The sequence below is a fragment of the Daphnia pulicaria genome, chromosome 1 (assembly GCF_021234035.1).
Source record: "Daphnia pulicaria isolate SC F1-1A chromosome 1, SC_F0-13Bv2, whole genome shotgun sequence".
Lineage (NCBI taxonomy): Eukaryota > Metazoa > Arthropoda > Branchiopoda > Diplostraca > Daphniidae > Daphnia > Daphnia pulicaria.
In genome coordinates, this window is record NC_060913.1 from 27,902,470 (window position 1) to 27,919,864 (window position 17,395).

At 44.3% G+C, this 17,395-nt stretch overlaps 1 protein-coding gene across 1 annotated transcript; it reads right to left on the reverse strand.

Moving 5' to 3' along the window:
* Positions 1 to 6,818: 6,818 nt before the first annotated feature.
* Positions 6,819 to 16,859, reverse strand: LOC124313045 (homeobox protein caupolican-like). The gene is made up of 7 exons (XM_046777736.1): positions 16,054 to 16,859; positions 15,652 to 15,877; positions 15,263 to 15,588; positions 12,172 to 12,308; positions 10,040 to 10,353; positions 8,562 to 9,233; positions 6,819 to 8,498 (listed from the first exon to the last, which is right to left on the reverse strand). The coding sequence occupies exons 1-7, from the start codon at positions 16,177 to 16,179 to the stop codon at positions 7,978 to 7,980; spliced, it is 2,322 nt and encodes a 773-aa protein (XP_046633692.1). The 5' UTR covers positions 16,180 to 16,859; the 3' UTR covers positions 6,819 to 7,977.
* Positions 16,860 to 17,395: the final 536 nt, after the last annotated feature.

A 17,395-nucleotide genomic window follows, 5' to 3' on the forward strand; every position in this document is an offset into this window, starting at 1 on the left:
TAGCTATATTATATAGGCGTCGCGTTGCGATTCAAATCTGCCGGACGAATAGACTAGATAGGTTCAACCGACAGGGGAAATCAAACTTGATGACCGTGCGCTTGTCCAACTTTTTCAACCTAACCGCAGGAAAAACAAACGAATCTTCTTTTGACATCTTCTATTATTCACCTCTTGATTATTGTATAGACCAGTTTTTTTTTGTTTTGTTGAGTTGGAGTCGTCAAGTGGACGACATTGGTGTATACTTGTATCGTCACATCAAATGCAAATGCCCAGCTCACAAAGGCAGCACGAACGGCCCCCTAATTGGCAACAGACTTTTTTGATTCGTCACCATTAGCCGGGGACAAAGAGTTTTCGACTATAATTTTCATTTGATGGAAATTTTATTTTTTCGTTTTTGATTATCCGACGGCGTTTGTTGTGTTGATGTCCCCACGTGACAACCGAATCTCCTTACAGCACGTCAATCGACTCCTCTCGTGAATTGAAAAATAAAAAATGAAATAGAAACCGGTCTTTGCGTAGTATCTTTTTTGTTTTTAGACATATTGTGTTTTTGTATATATTTTCCACTATCGCATTTGAAAACAAAAAAAAAGGGAGATAGACGCCAATCCCCTTGATATTCCGTTGCGTAGCACACATGTTTTAAATGTATAGTATCTATAGAAGACTCGCTCCCGTACACGTCTCTCACAAAAAAACAAAACAAAAACCAAACCTGCTGGTTGGCTGCCGGCCATATAATACTACACTTCTTCTTCTTCTTCTATAGATTTCCCAGTTTGTTTTAATTACCCAGACGACACACAGAAAAGAGAAGAGAAAAGGGACAAAACAAAAAGGAGAGGAAAAAACAAGAGCGACAAAAGAGATGGAGGATAGAAGAACCAATAAATATAATGAAATATATATATAAACGAAGAGACGGACGGACACATAAAAGAAAGATATATAGAGACCAACCAAGAAGCCAAAACCCCAAAAAGAACTAAAATAACATTTTTTTTTTGTTTCAGTTTCAGTTGAGGGGGGAAAGAAGAAGAAGAAAAATATAACCATTGATAACATCGACCTGTCTGCCGCCAACAAGCCAAACCAGACCGGTATGTCTACACACGGACAGGGAAATAGAAGAGACATATTATACACAGATATACATTTAACAGCAGTTGCTGTACGATTATTTTGGGTGGAATATTAACCGCGATTTGTACATCATCCGCTTGTTTTATTTTCTCTTGCCAAATCATTTGAGAATTTTCATTCGCCATTTGAATGTGTGTAGCAGTTGTCGGGCCAGATCTTTGATCATTCTTATAGTATATGTGTAGACAAAAAAGAATGTTGATGTAGTATAAAAGGATCGAAGTGGCATCCGCCGGCCACTACTGCCGCCATATAACTAATGGACTCTGGCGCGTTCATCCCTTTTTTTTAAAATAAAAAAATAAACTTTTCTTTTTTTTCTTTTTGTTTCCAAACTGCTGGCCGGGTTGATTTTTCTTCAAAGAACAAAAAACCCCATCGACAACCGACGACGACGAGAGTCCCAAATGAATGAAGAAATATATATATAAGGATATATAGAAGATATAATATAGCTAAAGGCTAACCATAAACGGTGTCTTTTCTTTCAAGCGTCTGCTGCTGCCCGTTCAATCAGCAGCAGCAGCAGCTCCTCATTTAAATTGGACAAGAAAATTTCATGGCATTTCTGTTTGGGGGGCGATGGACTAGTCCGGCTGGGGACGAAACGGACAAGGGCCCATAAGTCTTGACGCCTTGGGTCGCCAACACCTTTCCACGTACGTTGTGTGTGTCTGTGTAGGCCACTATAAAGGTCTATAATATTATTACAGCTCTCGTCGACTATATAAGGGAGAGATTCCATAGATATTCTTAAGAAAAATATCTCTAGCCCGTTGTAATTAGCCGATTAATCATGACGGCGTAGAACCATGGATGAGACTCTAATCCGACCCAAACAAATTCCCTCTATTTTTCCATTGGCATCACTTCATCACCCAATTGTTTATATTCACATTTACTTGTCATCAAAACTATATAGGCCAAATAAGACGAAGTCTTATTTATATTTCCAAATGAAATCCCTAAACACATTGATACATCAAGACAGCTAGCCCCCGTTCGAGCTATACAACATCTAGTGGGCTTATCACGATGCCTTATACACACACGTCGGTTGATATATTCCATATGATGTATACGACCCCAGAGGGTGATAGTACAGGAGCTCTATATATTTTCCGGCCAAAGCTACTACACCGAAACTTCTGGTCTATATAGCTAAACTAGATACATATCCTACGGAATAAGAGAAACAACAGCAACAACACGCTCTGCTCCGCTGTTGTGTGTCTATTCGCCACGATGTGTATAGACACACGTCTAGAGTCGTGTACAATGTAACGAGAACAGAAGCGCGCTGAGTAGCAGCAGCAGGAAACAAGGATCATTAAAACAGGAAAAAGAAAAAGACAAAAACATTTTTTTGAAAATGTTGAAACAAAAATTGGAAGCGGATAGTCTAAGGGGGTGGAGGAATAGACTGACCGCGGGGGGGTTGTTGGATGTTGTTGCGTGTTGATATATCTCTGCTGTGCGTTTCCACACACACACACATATCAAGGATCTATGTGTGATGCCATTATTATTATATAGACATTTCCAGCACACATATGTACGTACACAGCAGCATATAATACCTACTACCGACCCCCACTGTCTGTTTTGTTTACTGTCTACACACATTGTGTGCGAGATGGCTGCCCACTGATTAGAAACAGTCCAACTCATTATTATTATTATAATTTGAAAGCCCCGGCAGTCGAAAAAACAACAGAAACAAAAAAGTGAGAAGATACTTTTTCGGTGGTCTGTGTTTGGATAGAAACAAAACAAAAAAAAAGTAAACATCGCCCAGCACGATCCATATCTATATATCCTATCTCCGTCGACTATATAATCCAGCTAGAGAGACTATACTACTACTACTACCTTAGAGCTTCCGGCTATTATATCCGTTCTAGAGTTTTGTTATCATCATGTCCAGGGGGGGAAATAACAACCGTCAGAAAAAATTCCAAAATGTGTATCTACAACAGGAGAAAATGAAAAACAAAAAAAGAGTATAGAACATGTACATCTACACCACTGCTGGGTTTTATATACATTTTCTGGTGCAGATGTCACGGAAGATGTGCCATCATGATCGATCGATCATTTCCTCCCCCCTCCCGCTCGCTATCACATTTATATGGCGTGCACTATCCTATCCTATATAATTCGGGTGCTAAGGAAAAAAAAAACCCGGCCATTATCTAATAATAATCCTCCCTCTCTCTCTCCTTATATATATATTTATCCGGACCGTTTTTATTTTTATTTTTTGGGTTGTTGGTTATTCCGTGTCGTGTCGTTGTTGTTCTGCACGACATTTTCTCTACCAACGCGTTCAATTTCTGCGCCAACGATCCGTGCGCCCTGGAGGGATGCGCTTTGACACACACCAACCAGCAACAACACCCAACGTGAAAAACTTTGTCCAAGTGGATAAACACTTCCGCCTTTTTTGGGATATATTATTCCGGTGGGGTGGAATAATAGAAAGACAAGTCGGGCGACTCTTTCTCGTTTGTCACTGGGCGCGTCATCCGCATCTGTTACATCATCGCTACTGCACTGCTCCGATTCGCAACGCTGAATATTTTGACACGGATGTGATGTGAGACAATGTGAAAATAGACGCGGACGGGCCGATCAACATCAGAAAATCTGGTAGTGGGGGTGTTCCGTCCGGCTGTGATGGGAGAAAATTGATCGACTGCTGAAACTGTTGTGCTGCTGCGAGCGAACCGATCGTTTCTAATTAATATTATGCCCATATTTGATGAGGTTGTCTGACACTGCTGGAGAGATGAAGAGCGCGGCGACAACCGAGATGGAGGGTCGCAGATATATCTAGAGTATAGTATAGGTCTAATAATGTCTAGAGAGCAGCTCTCAGCTCTCTCTAGTCAAATCTTTGGTAGAGAGATGAGATGAGGACACGCGTTGATGGAACGGAATCGTTTGTCTTGATTAGATCGGATTTATAATCAGCTTCCCATATAAACACACCAGCGCCAGCCAGCCAGCCAGCGTCAAGTCCCTTTTTTATTTTTATTTTGAGCGTTGGTTGGCCGGCCATTTATTAAGTATATACCACAGCAGGAGCAGCAGCAGCGGCTCAGACTGAGTATATCCCCTCTTCTGCTGCTTCTTCTTTTAGATGATGATGATGATGAGAGATTGGGGCTCGTTAAGTCCCTCTCTTCCACCTTCTCTCCCCCCCCAACAGCAGCAGCCCCAGCACCGAAATGAAAAGCTTAACTGACAAAGTTTTCATCCCCTTTTCTCTCTGTAGAGCCACTCAACGAGACTCGCACACAAAAGCCTCTCTCTCCTCTTGTACACACACATAGAGCCAGCAGAGATAGTCACATAGTCACACCAGCAGCAGCAGCTCAAGAAGAAGAAGAAGAGACTATATGCCAACTGCAATATAACGTCTATAGAGGAGAGATAATACCACGCTGGGGACTTTTCCCAAACGACTTATACTAGTCAGCTAGAGAACAGAGTATATAGACGGTGGTTGTCTTATATATCTAGGCCCGCCCTAGTGTACGTACACACAAGACAAACAAAAGAGGCATTTTGCCAATTTGTGTGGCCGCCCCCCTTTTCTCTTTGGATATTGTTTAGATACATCACACCCTTGCAATCTCTTGCTGAATATAACTAAATAGTACAGGACTCGTAGCTGGTTATAATACATTTCTGGTAGAGACAAGGGCCCCCTCCCTTCAATGATGAGGTTGAATCAATCAAATTAACACGCTCCGATGAGTCTCACTCCAGCAATACAACCCTCGACTCTATATGAGACGAGTGGTTTGTGTTGTTGTTGTTGTTGTGCCTGGTACAGCTCCCTTTATCCGCTCCATTGGCTCCATAAGGACTCGATGGTGAACTTTCTCCCCCCACCACCACCCCCCTCTTGTGTCATGGACAGCAGAGAGAGATAATTCGATTACATACAGACTGCATCACGCCGAAATGATTAGCTAGATTTCTCTGTATAGGGTCTCCTATTACCTGTGTGTCTAGATATATAGGTACCTGTCTAGGAGCTCTCGAGGAATAAGGTGGGTGGGGCCCACAATGTTGCGTATGTTGAGGATTATTATTCGAGTGAGCGCAAGCGGAAAAATAATCTATTTATTGACGTGTGTTTGTTGCTGGCTAATTAAAGTTCTTTCTTTTTCTCTCGACTCACACAAAATGTCGGAGAAAATGGCGTTTGTTGCCATCGGGCTCCTGCTGTTGTCGACACTCTATACACTGATGTTTGGAGGGGAGGCACTGCTCCTGCTGGCCACAGACACATCGCGCACTATGTGTGTGTGCTCGTCCTCTTGTCTATTATTTATTTAACAATAAATCTGTTGGAATTATTAGTCTGGATGCTCTCGAAACGGATATTCATTTTTTTCTGTACACACAGACGGACGAACGTTTGCAGCACGCGACCAGACCAGGAGCGGCCGCCGACCGCCAATTACACATTGAAATGAAGGGGGCTCATTAGTTTGCAATAGTTTGTAGACACAGCAGCAGTCTCAGCAGTCGAGAGTTTTAATACACATCATCTTCGATAGTTAAAAAAGAAGAAAATGAATATTATAGTAGGAAAGCTGCTGCTGCTGCTGATTTATTCCCATGTTCTTCTCAACAGCGTCCACCTATTAGGAGCCGTTTGGGTAACTGGGAAAATCACACGCCTATATAGCAGGAATCTAGTCTCTCTGTCTATACTATGTAACATGGACGGCCGGCGCGCATTTTGATTGCCTTTTTTCTCTCGTTTCTTTCGCTCACGCTTGTGTTCACCATGTGTTTTTTGTTTTGTTTCTTTTCTCGTGTAACATTGTCTGACGTATAGGCTATAATGTAGGTCTTCTTTCTTTTCTGTTAGCTCTCGGGATGATTGTTCAAAATGTGTCGAGTGGGCGGGAAAGAAAAGACACGAAAGAAAAAGAATTTGGGTAGTTTTTGGCTGAAAGAAATGTATTTATACAACAACAGTTGCTGGGCAAGAAAGAAATCTCTCATCATCATCAACAGGTGAGGGTGGGGAAACGAACGGATAATATATTAGAGAGAGAGGCTAATGTGGAAACAATTCGGCATCGTTGCACGGGCAAAAAAGGAGAAATATGACATACAAACGTTCAAGGGGGGAAAACAAATATATAAACAAAAATTGGTTTTCTATATTTATATAATGATTTCGTTCCACCACAGATGTGTGTGTGTGTGTGTGTGTACAAAATATGTTTATATACGATAAGGAGGGGACGAAAACAGCTTGATCCGGTTCAATTTTTTGTTATGTGTCAACCGGTATACGCAAATGTGCGGCCCACCTTCGACAGTTGGCGAAAAAGAAAAGGAAAAAAAAAATGGGGTAAGTTTTACTTTTATTTGAATATGTACACGAGGACACGAATTCGATTATTTTTGGTAGATAACAAACGAGGACACCACACACACACGCACACACACACGACGGACATGACGACGAAGCCAACAGTGACGGAAAACGTTTGCACACACCTACGACGGCAGACGCGCTTCGCTTTTCGTGAGGAAAAACACGAATGAAAATTTTTTTTTTTCGATTTTGGTAATTTATTTTTAATGAATGAATTATTCGTGTGCCATGGTAAATTAATTTTTTTGAAATTTAAAAATTTTTCTGGATGATTTTTTTTTGCGCTGGATTTTTTTTGTTTTGTGGTGGGGGAGAGATAGATGTGTAGATATGTTTTAGGAACTGGATGGGGGGAGGAGGAGGTTCGTCCGGAATTTTTTAGTTTCCGGCTGCGATGGTTTGAACCCCAAAATAATGAGGTAAATCAAATTTCAAAAATTCCCGCGTTTTTATTTTTTGAAGTTTCTAAATTTTGCCAATTGAATATTTAAAAAAAAATTGTCGATTAAATTTTTTGTCAGGATTTTCGTCGTTGTTTAACTCGTAAAAAACCCTGAACGATCGTTTTTTGTAATAATTAAAAAACAAAAAAAATGGAACAAACACTTTGATGTATAATAAAAATGAACTAAATAGTTTATGTAAGCCCAATAATAATTTTTTTGTTTTTTATAATATGGAAATGAGAGAGAAAAAGAGAGAGAGAGAGAGGGGGAAAAAAATTTGTTTGTGCGTGCGGATCGGCGATTTGATCGGGAAGAGCGTCTGAATCTTTCGAGCTGGACTCGGTCAATTTGAACGTCGTCGCGGCGATGACAAATTAATTATTATTTTCTAAGAAAAAAAAGAACAAATGAGATCTCCGACCTCGCGTCGACCGTTTTCAGGTAGAAACAAAATGTCCAGGTGTGTCGATAATTAGAAGAAATAATCAAAATCCACGAATGCAGAAATACAAAAAAAGGAGAAATAAAATTCCCATCAACTGGGAAATTTGATGCTCATAAAAGAAAGAAAGAAAGAAAACATGACGTGGATATTGAATCGATTGTTGTTGTGGATTTCAGGCCTATATTATACAATAGTGGAGAGAGAGAGAAATAGAGAAATAGAGAAACAAATGGACACAACAAAAACAACCAGGGCGTGGGGTGGTGGTGGTGGTGGTGATGGGCAAAGAAATTGGCATACAAATAGGCACGGACAAACACAATTTCATATAATATGTAGCTCGAAAAGAGACAAATTAATTTCGATCTCTTTTCAATTTTTTAATACAAGTGGGGATGCTGTTTAGCGGGTCAATCAAATCAAAATCAATAAAAGGAACTAAAATCGAGATAGATGTTTGAATTTTCTTTTGTTGTCGTACTCTTAAATTTGTTGGGGTGTGGTCGTGTATTATGTCATCAATTACCGGCGACGCTGCTCTTCATGTCGTTGCGATTGGTGGCCGACGAGGAGGAGGAGGAAGCGCCGGCGGCTAACGCGGCCAATTTCTCCAGATTTTCCAGAACTCCCGGTGAGGTAGCGGACGATGTGGCCCCGGACATTTTGCCGGCGGCGGCGGCAGCGGCCGCCGAAGCATTGCTGCCGGCCACTAGGCCGTGGTGATGTTGTTGTTGGAGGTGCTGCTGCTGCTGGAAGTGGGCCGCCATGCTGGACATGAGCTGATTGTAGGCCAGCGCCATCGACGTCGCTTCTCCAGCCGAACCGGCCGCTGCCGCTGCTCCGGCGCTACTCCGCATTGCGCCGCCGAAAGGTGAGGTGGACGAGGCCGGATTGCCGGCCGGCGGTGGCGGAGGGTATCGATAGACGCCGGCGGCTGCGGCTGCTGTAGGCCTACCGTAAGGCGATCCGCCCACGGCGTCCAGGTAAGGAGAAGTCGGCGGCAATCGCGGCGAGAATGACGAAAAGATTTTGCCACCACCTGAACGGACGGAATTTAAATTTTAAAAACTGGTACGTTTAAATTATTAGAGGGGAAACTAACCTGGAGTTGTGTTGTTGTTGTTGTTGGGCGGCAGGAAACTGCTGTGCGGTGAGCGGAGACCAAAGGCCTGCGACAACGGGCCGAAAGGTAACGGGAAAACGGCGGCGGCCGCCACGGCCGCCGCTGCAGCCGCTTGCTGTTGCTGTTGTTGCTGCTGTTGTTGCTGTTGTTGTTGGATGAGGGCGGCAGCGGCCGTGGTGTGGGGTGAGCCGGAAGCTGGTGGTTGATGACTAGGCTGACTGCCGGCCATGTCGGCCAGCGACCAGATCTTGGGTTTGCTGCTGTTGGTCGACGTCGTCGTCGACGAGGAGGAACTGTGCGGGACGCCCGTCGACGCCACGACGCCCAGGTGGTGGTGGTTGCCCAGGTGGTTGCCCAGGTGATGGCTGCCCGGGAGGTGGTGGTGATGGTCGGCCGGAGGTGAGAGACAGGCCGAATCGCCGCCGGAACTCAACAGGTCCAGCTCCTCCTCATCGCTGTCCAGCATGACGTCGATGTTGTCCTCACTGTCGCGGTGGTGCCGGTGGTGCTGATGCAACCGGTGCAGTTGCTGGTGGTGGTGGTCGTCCATCACCAAATGATGACCCGATCCCGCCGACCCGATCCCGTTCCAGGCCCGGTGGTGGTGGGCCGCGTTGCTGTCGGCCGCCGATAAAACTCCGTCACGCCCGTCTGTAATACAAAAATTCACTTTAGTTTTCTTGTACATGATTAATGATGAGGGTTAATAATCATCAACGATTACAACAGTCATCAAATCCTAATCAAGTCTAAACTATACTATATATATTTCTAATCTAGCGTGACTTTGCGGAATCGAATGGATATTATAAAACGCCCGGTCATGTAATAACATTAATGTAATTAAAAAAAAGAAACGACAATCGGAAAGTGATCAGAGTTGAACATTCGCCACGGGTGGGCAGCACCGCGCTGAGCACAGCGGGTTCTGTCCATGTTTTAGTAAGAGGGGAGTCCAAATTCAATCAACAATGATGGTATCAAAAATATGAAAAAAATTCGAGATTGTCATGTTTGTTCTCCCCCAACCACCAAAACGGAAAATCTTATCGGCCGTTACATTACGCCAGTGGATTTGTTAAATGTATTGTTTAGGATATATGTTATTTGATTATATAAATGTAATATGGCGATAGAGTTGATCCTTGGATGGGCGCTGGACCTTGTGTTGTTGCGTTGTCCGTTTGTCGTCAACAACAAGACAACAGGCTGTTTTGTGATTAGAATAAACGGACGAGAGAGAGAGCGAAGGATCAAAGGCGAAGGATTGTGTCACACTCCTGTCGGCCTTTGACGATGATGGGCGTTGATAGCGACGCCTTGCGTCATCAGCGGCGTTGTACATCAAAAAATTCCTTTTTTCGGTTGTTGTTGTCATTTGACGATTGTCGACCGCCAAATTTTAAACTTTGACCGCCGATCGATTTTTGAATTTCAATTATTTTGTAGGGTCTCACCTGAGGACGATCGTTTGTGGTGATCCTTGGAGGGCTCGGCGTCGCTGCTGTCGCCGTCGTCGTCGTCGTCGCCGTCGTCGTTGCGGTTCTTTGGCTCCCACGTCATTTTGTTCTCCTTTTTGAGCCGACGACGGGCGTTGGCGAACCAAGTGGACACTTGGGTCAGCGTCATCTTGGTGATGATGGCCAACATGATCTTCTCACCTTTGGTCGGGTACGGGTTCTTCTTGTGCTCAGACAGCCAGGCCTTGAGCGTCGCCGTCGTCTCGCGGGTGGCGTTTTTTCTCCTCGACCCGTTCAAATCCATTCCGTACCTGCCAAAAGAAACAAACCGAAAAAATTTAAAAATTTAATTCGTGTTAAATATAATCCCTTAAAAAAGCTAAAAAAAAGAAAGTCGAGTGTTTGATTCGCATGGCAGCGTTCTAAGATCGCCGATTTCTTCCTCCTATATACATATGTCTCGTCTTTCATACACGTTGGTTACTTTGGGCTATTTATTTGAAGAGACAGGTCGGCCATGTTGATTCTCTGCTGGTCGCTGATCGCGTGTCTTGTTCCTTTTTTCCCCCACCAAAAGGAAAAACATTTTTTTATTTTTTGGCGAACGGCTGTCGAGTTTCGCCATCACGGAGCTCCGGTCAACAAGCGCGGCGAGATAGACAACAGCACGTTCAACACACGACGACCACGTCCTATATATATGCTGATGTTGTGTTGTTGGATTTCAACAGAGCCCGCGATTGTTTGAACGCCCGCGCGCCATTGTCCAGCACGAAACCCACTGTTGTCCCCTCACATATGCATAGATCAAATAAAGTCCATTCAAATATTGACTACCCAATCGATTTCCCCCCCCCAACTCCCATAGAAGAAGAAGGTTGACAACATTTTTTGGCTTTTTTTTTTCTGACCTGGATGTGATGGCGTGTCGGTAAAAGTCAAAAACCCCCAAAAAGTTGATTTTTCTTATTTTTCTTATTTTTTCAGACGACAACTATTTCTGGTTGGACGGTCACAGTCAAAGTGGACACCACACAACTCCCCGCGCTCCGTGTGCAGCAGACAAGTTGTCCAGCACGCAATCCTCCGCCATCCGCAAAGAAACAACAAAAAATGTGTGTGTGTCTTAATATTCTGTGAAAACTTTTTTTCAAAAAAGTTCCGTGTGGGTGATGGGTCCGTTTCCACAACGGAGCATTCCGTGCAGTGTCCTATAACGAGTCCATATATATAACCCAGCAACACCCAAGTTCTATTCGAATACAATCAACAGTTTTGATATGTCGCTCTCCGGTTATTTTTACCTTCGCCAATGACCACCGCAGAATGGCCGAAAATATCAAAATGAAAATATACGCGCCAATGTTTCCGTGACGTGCCAGTCGTCGCGGTTTGGGCCAAAATAAGATATAGTTCTACATATATAGGCGCGCGGTTACGTAATATGTAACCGCACTATACATGTAGACCTTCTTCTAGCTTGTCTTTTATTATACGCCCCAGGCAGCAGGACACAATGTTGATTTCATCCGCTTTTTTCTATATTTTTTCCCTTCTTTTTCCCTAGGTGTTTTGCGTGACGGTCGTCGCTTTTGTTTTCTGTACAGACTAAATCACCCGTGTTTCTTGTGTTGTTGTTGTTGTTGTGTAGATTCGGGTCGTCTCTTTTTTTGTGTGTGTGTGGAGGGGGATGGAAGGCCGTCATCATCCGTGACCACACCGCTCGTTAAATCGAGTCAGCGCAAAAAAATAAAAAAGGAAAAAACAAGTTGGGGCCGGGAATAGGCGCCACCACCGCACAAAACAACATTTTTCTAGATTATACCCAGCGCATAGCAGAGACACAAGAAGAAATAGAAGAAGAGAACCCAACAATCAGACAAACACAGGGGAAAGAAAGAAAGAAAGAAAGAAAAAAGGTGTCTACTATATCCCCCCTTCCCACCTAACAATCATGGCAGCCATCATTGTTGATTGGTTAGACACACCGGAATAAATATTTTGTAGGCCGGTCGTATCTAATAACACCTTCTTCTTCTATTTCGTGGTCGACTAGGCTGTATATACTCAGGTTTCGTGGGTATGTATAAGACCCAACAAATCTAGAAGGAATAATAATAATAACTCACCCGCCGAAGGGATAGGCGGCCATGGCCGGATCGTACGGATAGTACATGGATGGGTACGGCCATCCGGCGGCGGCTGCAGCGGCGGCTGCCGCTCCGTTGAACGCCAGTGCCGAATCTTTCAGGTCGTGACCCGCGTTCTAAAATTAAAATTAAATGGATTTAAATTAAAAGATATTCATATGGCCTTAAAAATAAAAAAATTGATTCTAGCGACGCCCGTGGGATTTTATAAATGGGTAGCACAGCACCTATATAAAACATCACAACAATCAGATATGTGTAGCGCGTTGTCCTCGATCCGGTTTCTATTTTTTTCTTTTCTGATTCGCGCTTGTTATAAAAGTTATGTGTCAACGTGATATTTTTGTCGAATATTAGAAAATTGGTAGGGGCCAATCGGCGCCAGCCAGCCGTCGCCCATTTTTTTCCCCCTTTTGTTATTTTATTTAAGAAAAAAAAGGATTTTCTTGCATGGCCTTTTTTTCTTATCCCCTTTCACAGCGCTTAATAATCAAGTCTCGATTTAGATGAAAGACACAGCACAGCACAAAGGGGCCTGGAGCTAAACACACGTCATCACCGGGTGATAATTGATTCGCAGCCCGTCGCCTGTTTAGTTTTTTCTTATTTTTTATTAGACATTCTATTCCTATTCCCCTCCGCTCTTCTGTGATATGCCCACCCATTGAGTTAGATGTGACGTCGACGAGACTTCAATCACCTAAAACAAACGAACGGACAGCAGGGCCCCGCAGCAGAGAGAACCTGGGGCGGGATGTGTGTGTAGACTTTGAGCTTATCGCTCATTGACCATCTCTCTCTCTACACATGATGAGTTAGGATCTGTTTGTTTTTCGAGTGTGTGTGTCTGTGTGTGTGTGGGGGAAAACAGAGAAAAATATAACAAAAGAAGGGCGTATATATATCCGAGAGCTAGATATTTTTCTGTGTGTGTGTGGGGAGGTCTAGTGTGTCAATAGAAGGAAAAAGTTTGATTTGGTTTGACAAGGCGCGCGTAATAAATATATATAGTATATCAGGCCGAGTGAAACACACACACAAAAGAGAGAAGACCAACGCGGGTCTATACATATATATATCGGATATACGTGCAAAGCAACAACAAGACTCTCATCTCTCGAGTTTTAGAGTTGTTGTTTTTCCTTAAACTTTTGAAGGGGCGCGGCGTTATTGATATGTGTGCTGTCCATTATCGAAAATTTCTCATTATCTACCGACCTTTTTTTTCAAGCCCACACACACGCATTTGTGTGTGTAAGAGACACAAGGCACTTTTGTTAGACGCCAAAACACCTGCCCAGGCTCCTCTCTCTCTTCACTAATACGTATTATCGGACATGGTCGACAATTTGAAACAAAGTCCCTTTTTTGTAGTTACATTTGATTACGGCGTGTAAGACCTGGTAAAACCGCTGAAATTCGGATCTATGGCTAATAATGGGCGATCCGCAATATTAGATTGGCTCTGGGGGAAGATATTAGAGACCGATGTTGGGCTGTCAAAAGAGTCGAGGTAATTACACGACGATATAATGATGGATTGTGGAGAAGAAAAAAGAATATTAGAATTTCTATACATAATGTAGTAGTCGAACCAACTGGTTGTTGATGGCATATAGAGGGACGAATGTAATTGAGCCTGACTGGCCGTGTGTAACATCAAGATAGCTATAGGGGACCGGACGAGGAGCAGACGGGCGACTCTTGGGCTAGACGATGAGCGGCCGCCCGCTGCTATACAGAAGAAACGAACATGCACGCCCGTTAAAGAGACGAAAGAGTCGACAAAGGGGATCATCATTCCTGCTGGGGGCAACACACGGTTGACATTCCTCTGCTGGTCTCTCTCATGACCATGGCCGATTCCGAGACAATCCATCAAATCAAAAGCTCAACGTCACCAGCAGCAGCAGTAGCTCGACATTTTTCTGGTCTGTCTTCTTATACCCGTGTGTTACTATCATATTTAGCTGGCCAGCATCGTCACATAACAAGAAATTAAAAAGTGGCCAGCAGTATAGATGCCATTAGCGAATTTTCCAGCGGGTTTTTTTTAAAACTACAATCTGTTTGAAAAAACTCTGTGCCAAAATGTCTAACGACATGTTGTTGTCTAGTCTTTTTTGAGCGATAAAAAAAGTGGATACAATAACTATAAGGGTTTGCTTGTTTCTTTCCTTAACGCCTGTTTTCCCTTGTAACTAAAAGGCAAAAGAGAGAGGCTATATGCCTTTTTAGATTTTTTTTTCTCCCAATATAATCGTCAGTCAACAGAAGAAGAAGTTGTGACAAACACTGGGCCGTAGATAATTCCTCCTCCTCCTCCTCCGGAGAAGAACCAAAAAGGAGATTGGCATCGACCACACACGGAGAAGAAGAGTGTCTGTATGCATTGAAACAAAACAACAAGGGTGTATCTAACATAACCTTCTTCTTCTTTCTTCTATCTGTTATTTTTAAAATGAGTTTTGACCAAATTTTCTATTCGGCGATGCCATCATAGAACCGCGCATCGATTGTGTAAGAGAGCCGGCCCAAGGTTGCTGATGCTGGCCATCTTTTATAACCATCATTGTATTGCTGGGAAGAATAGAAAAAGAGTTGCTGACTTTCTTCAACAAAGATGGATGGCAATCGATTGATTTCACGTTCCTGACGACCTTCCCAATTTCGTCGCTCAATTATTTTGTTTTCCCATTTTTAATATTAGAAATCCCTAGCGGCAATATGTGTCTTAAAAGAAAAAAGTCTATAGATGACATTCGAGCTCAAAAGTCTTGTCTCCTCAGACGTGTGTGTGCGTGATGGTTTCTCGATGCTAATCTCTACAACAACAGCAGCAGAAAACCCCCCCATCACTCTCTCTCTCTAGATGGTAAATGTATTAAAGACGTATTTATTTAGGAGAGAGAACCACCCACTGAGAGTCTATACACATATAAAGCTGACAACTCCTTTTCCCCCCCCCCCCCATTCGACCATTCGAGGAAAGAACCAGTTGAATATATTCTTTGTCAAAAACAAAAGAAGAAGCGGTTGGAAAAAGTAGAAAAGTATAGAAACAACTTACAGCAGCTGCGTAAAATGATGATTGATCGGGGGTCAGGAAAGGTTGTTGCTGCTGTTGCTGGTGAGCGGCGGCTATCGCCTGTTGGTGGTGGTGGACCAGGTCGTGTTGTTGTTGCTGCTGTTGTTGTTGCTGTTGGTGTTGGTGGTAGGGGTGGTAGAGACTGAGGCCTAGGCCGAGGGCCGAAGTGGCGCCCGGCGAGGCTGAGGTCGTCGTTGTCGTTGTGCTGCCGGCCAGCGATCCACTCAGACGGCCGGGTAGGCCTAACAACATGGCCGCCGTCGAAGTGGCCGAGCCCGACTCGAGTTGGCAAGCGCAAATCGATTGACCTAATTGTCAATTGACAAATTAAATATAAAAATTTGTCGATTAAGAATCAAAAGAAATTTTACCTGTGAGGGGATCGGGGACCAAGGGTCGGCTGCCGTCGCAACAACAACCGGACGACGCCGTTAATGTCGTGGGTGGCGTCCGGGGGGAGGACAAGACGATGGGCGTCGTGGTCGAAACGGCCGCGGCTGCTGCCGACGCCGCCATCAGCCGAAGACTTCGATCGTCTCGGCTGCTGTTGTTGCTGCTGCTGTTGCTGCTGCTGCAACTGCCGCTGCTCATGGCGCCCTGTGCACACACATCAAAAAAATCAATTGGCATTTTTAAAAAATAGTTTGGACGATGAATCATTTCGACGACGGCCATTTGTATTTTTTCCCCATCGGGAAAGGTGATGGGAAAATAAACGATTCTTCGTGCACCGAGTTGAAATGTTGTTGTTGTTGTTGTTGATGTGCTCTCACCTGGTGATGGGCCGGTGTTGCGCTGGCGGCGTCGCTGACGTTAGCGCTCGCTGTCGTCGTCGTCGTCATTGAACTGTTGTTGTTGTTGAGGTTGTTGGCGGCGTGCAGCTGGCCGAATTGCGCCATGCGATGGCCAGACGTTATAATAGGACAACTGTGCAAATCTCTCCAACTTATGTGTTAACCAGTTTAATCGAAATCCGATGGTAGAAGACGACGACACTTCAGGTACATTTAAAACGTTTCTATCAAATTGAATTTCACTTTTTCCCGGAACTTTTCGCCCCAACTCACAACAACACAACAACACAGCCAAATGTTTTGATGTAATATGGCCGTCGGTGGATCTTGCTCTTTTATTTATTTTTTTCTTATTTCTCCTTGCGGGCGAATATGCAAAACAGGCACTCTCTCACATCCACGCACTTTGACTGAGGCAAACAACAACCCAACAACCCGAAAACACACAGGCGGGCAGAAACAGCAGCACTCGAGAAGAAACACGTTCACTGGAATTCATCTGCTGCTGATTTTTTGTTGCGCAAACAAAAATTAAAAACAAGTAAAACTTTGGCGCACAACTGATGATTTGACACACGGGCCTATATAGATGTTACAATGTCTGTGCTGTGTGCCGAATGGGCGCGCGATATATAGAGCCGCGATTGATGTTCTGCTGTCTCCTGCTGTGTGACTGGGCGCGCACTCACAGACGGGCGACGGCCAAGTGCTGCTGCTGGTGTCTGCTGTGTGGTGTGGGCACCGCGTCCGAACGATCACTGTTCACTGTTGCACGACATAATTTTCTATGAAGGGTCCCCCCCCTCCTCCTTCTACCACCACCACCATTTTCCAACCCTCCTCCTCCCTTCCCCTCCCCTCCTTATACCCACACCCACCACTTTTCCTCTCCTCCCCCTTTTCCGACCGCCTTGTGATGTGCCTCCTCTGCCACCCTTGGCTTGGCTCTCACTCCGGCCCGGTTGATTTTTATTTTACACCCCTCCCCGACACCACACAGCAGACGTGCGACACACAGGAGAGAGTCAGGAGCCGAGCCAGAGAAGTTGCCAACATTCGACACACACAACCCCAGTCGTCGTTCTTCTTCTTCTTTGCTTGACACCTCCCCACCAAGGAAGGCAGGAAGGAAGGAAGGAAGGAAGGAAGGAAAGAAGGAGGAGCGCAGGATTTTGTCAGTTGTGTGTCAAACAATTTCACGACGACGGCGGCGGGTGAGAATGACGTGATATCGACACGGCAGCAGTATACCAACGGGGCGAGGCTCCTGACTCAACTGACGATTGCCATTTTTTTTTTGTGAATATTAAATTGCGCATCC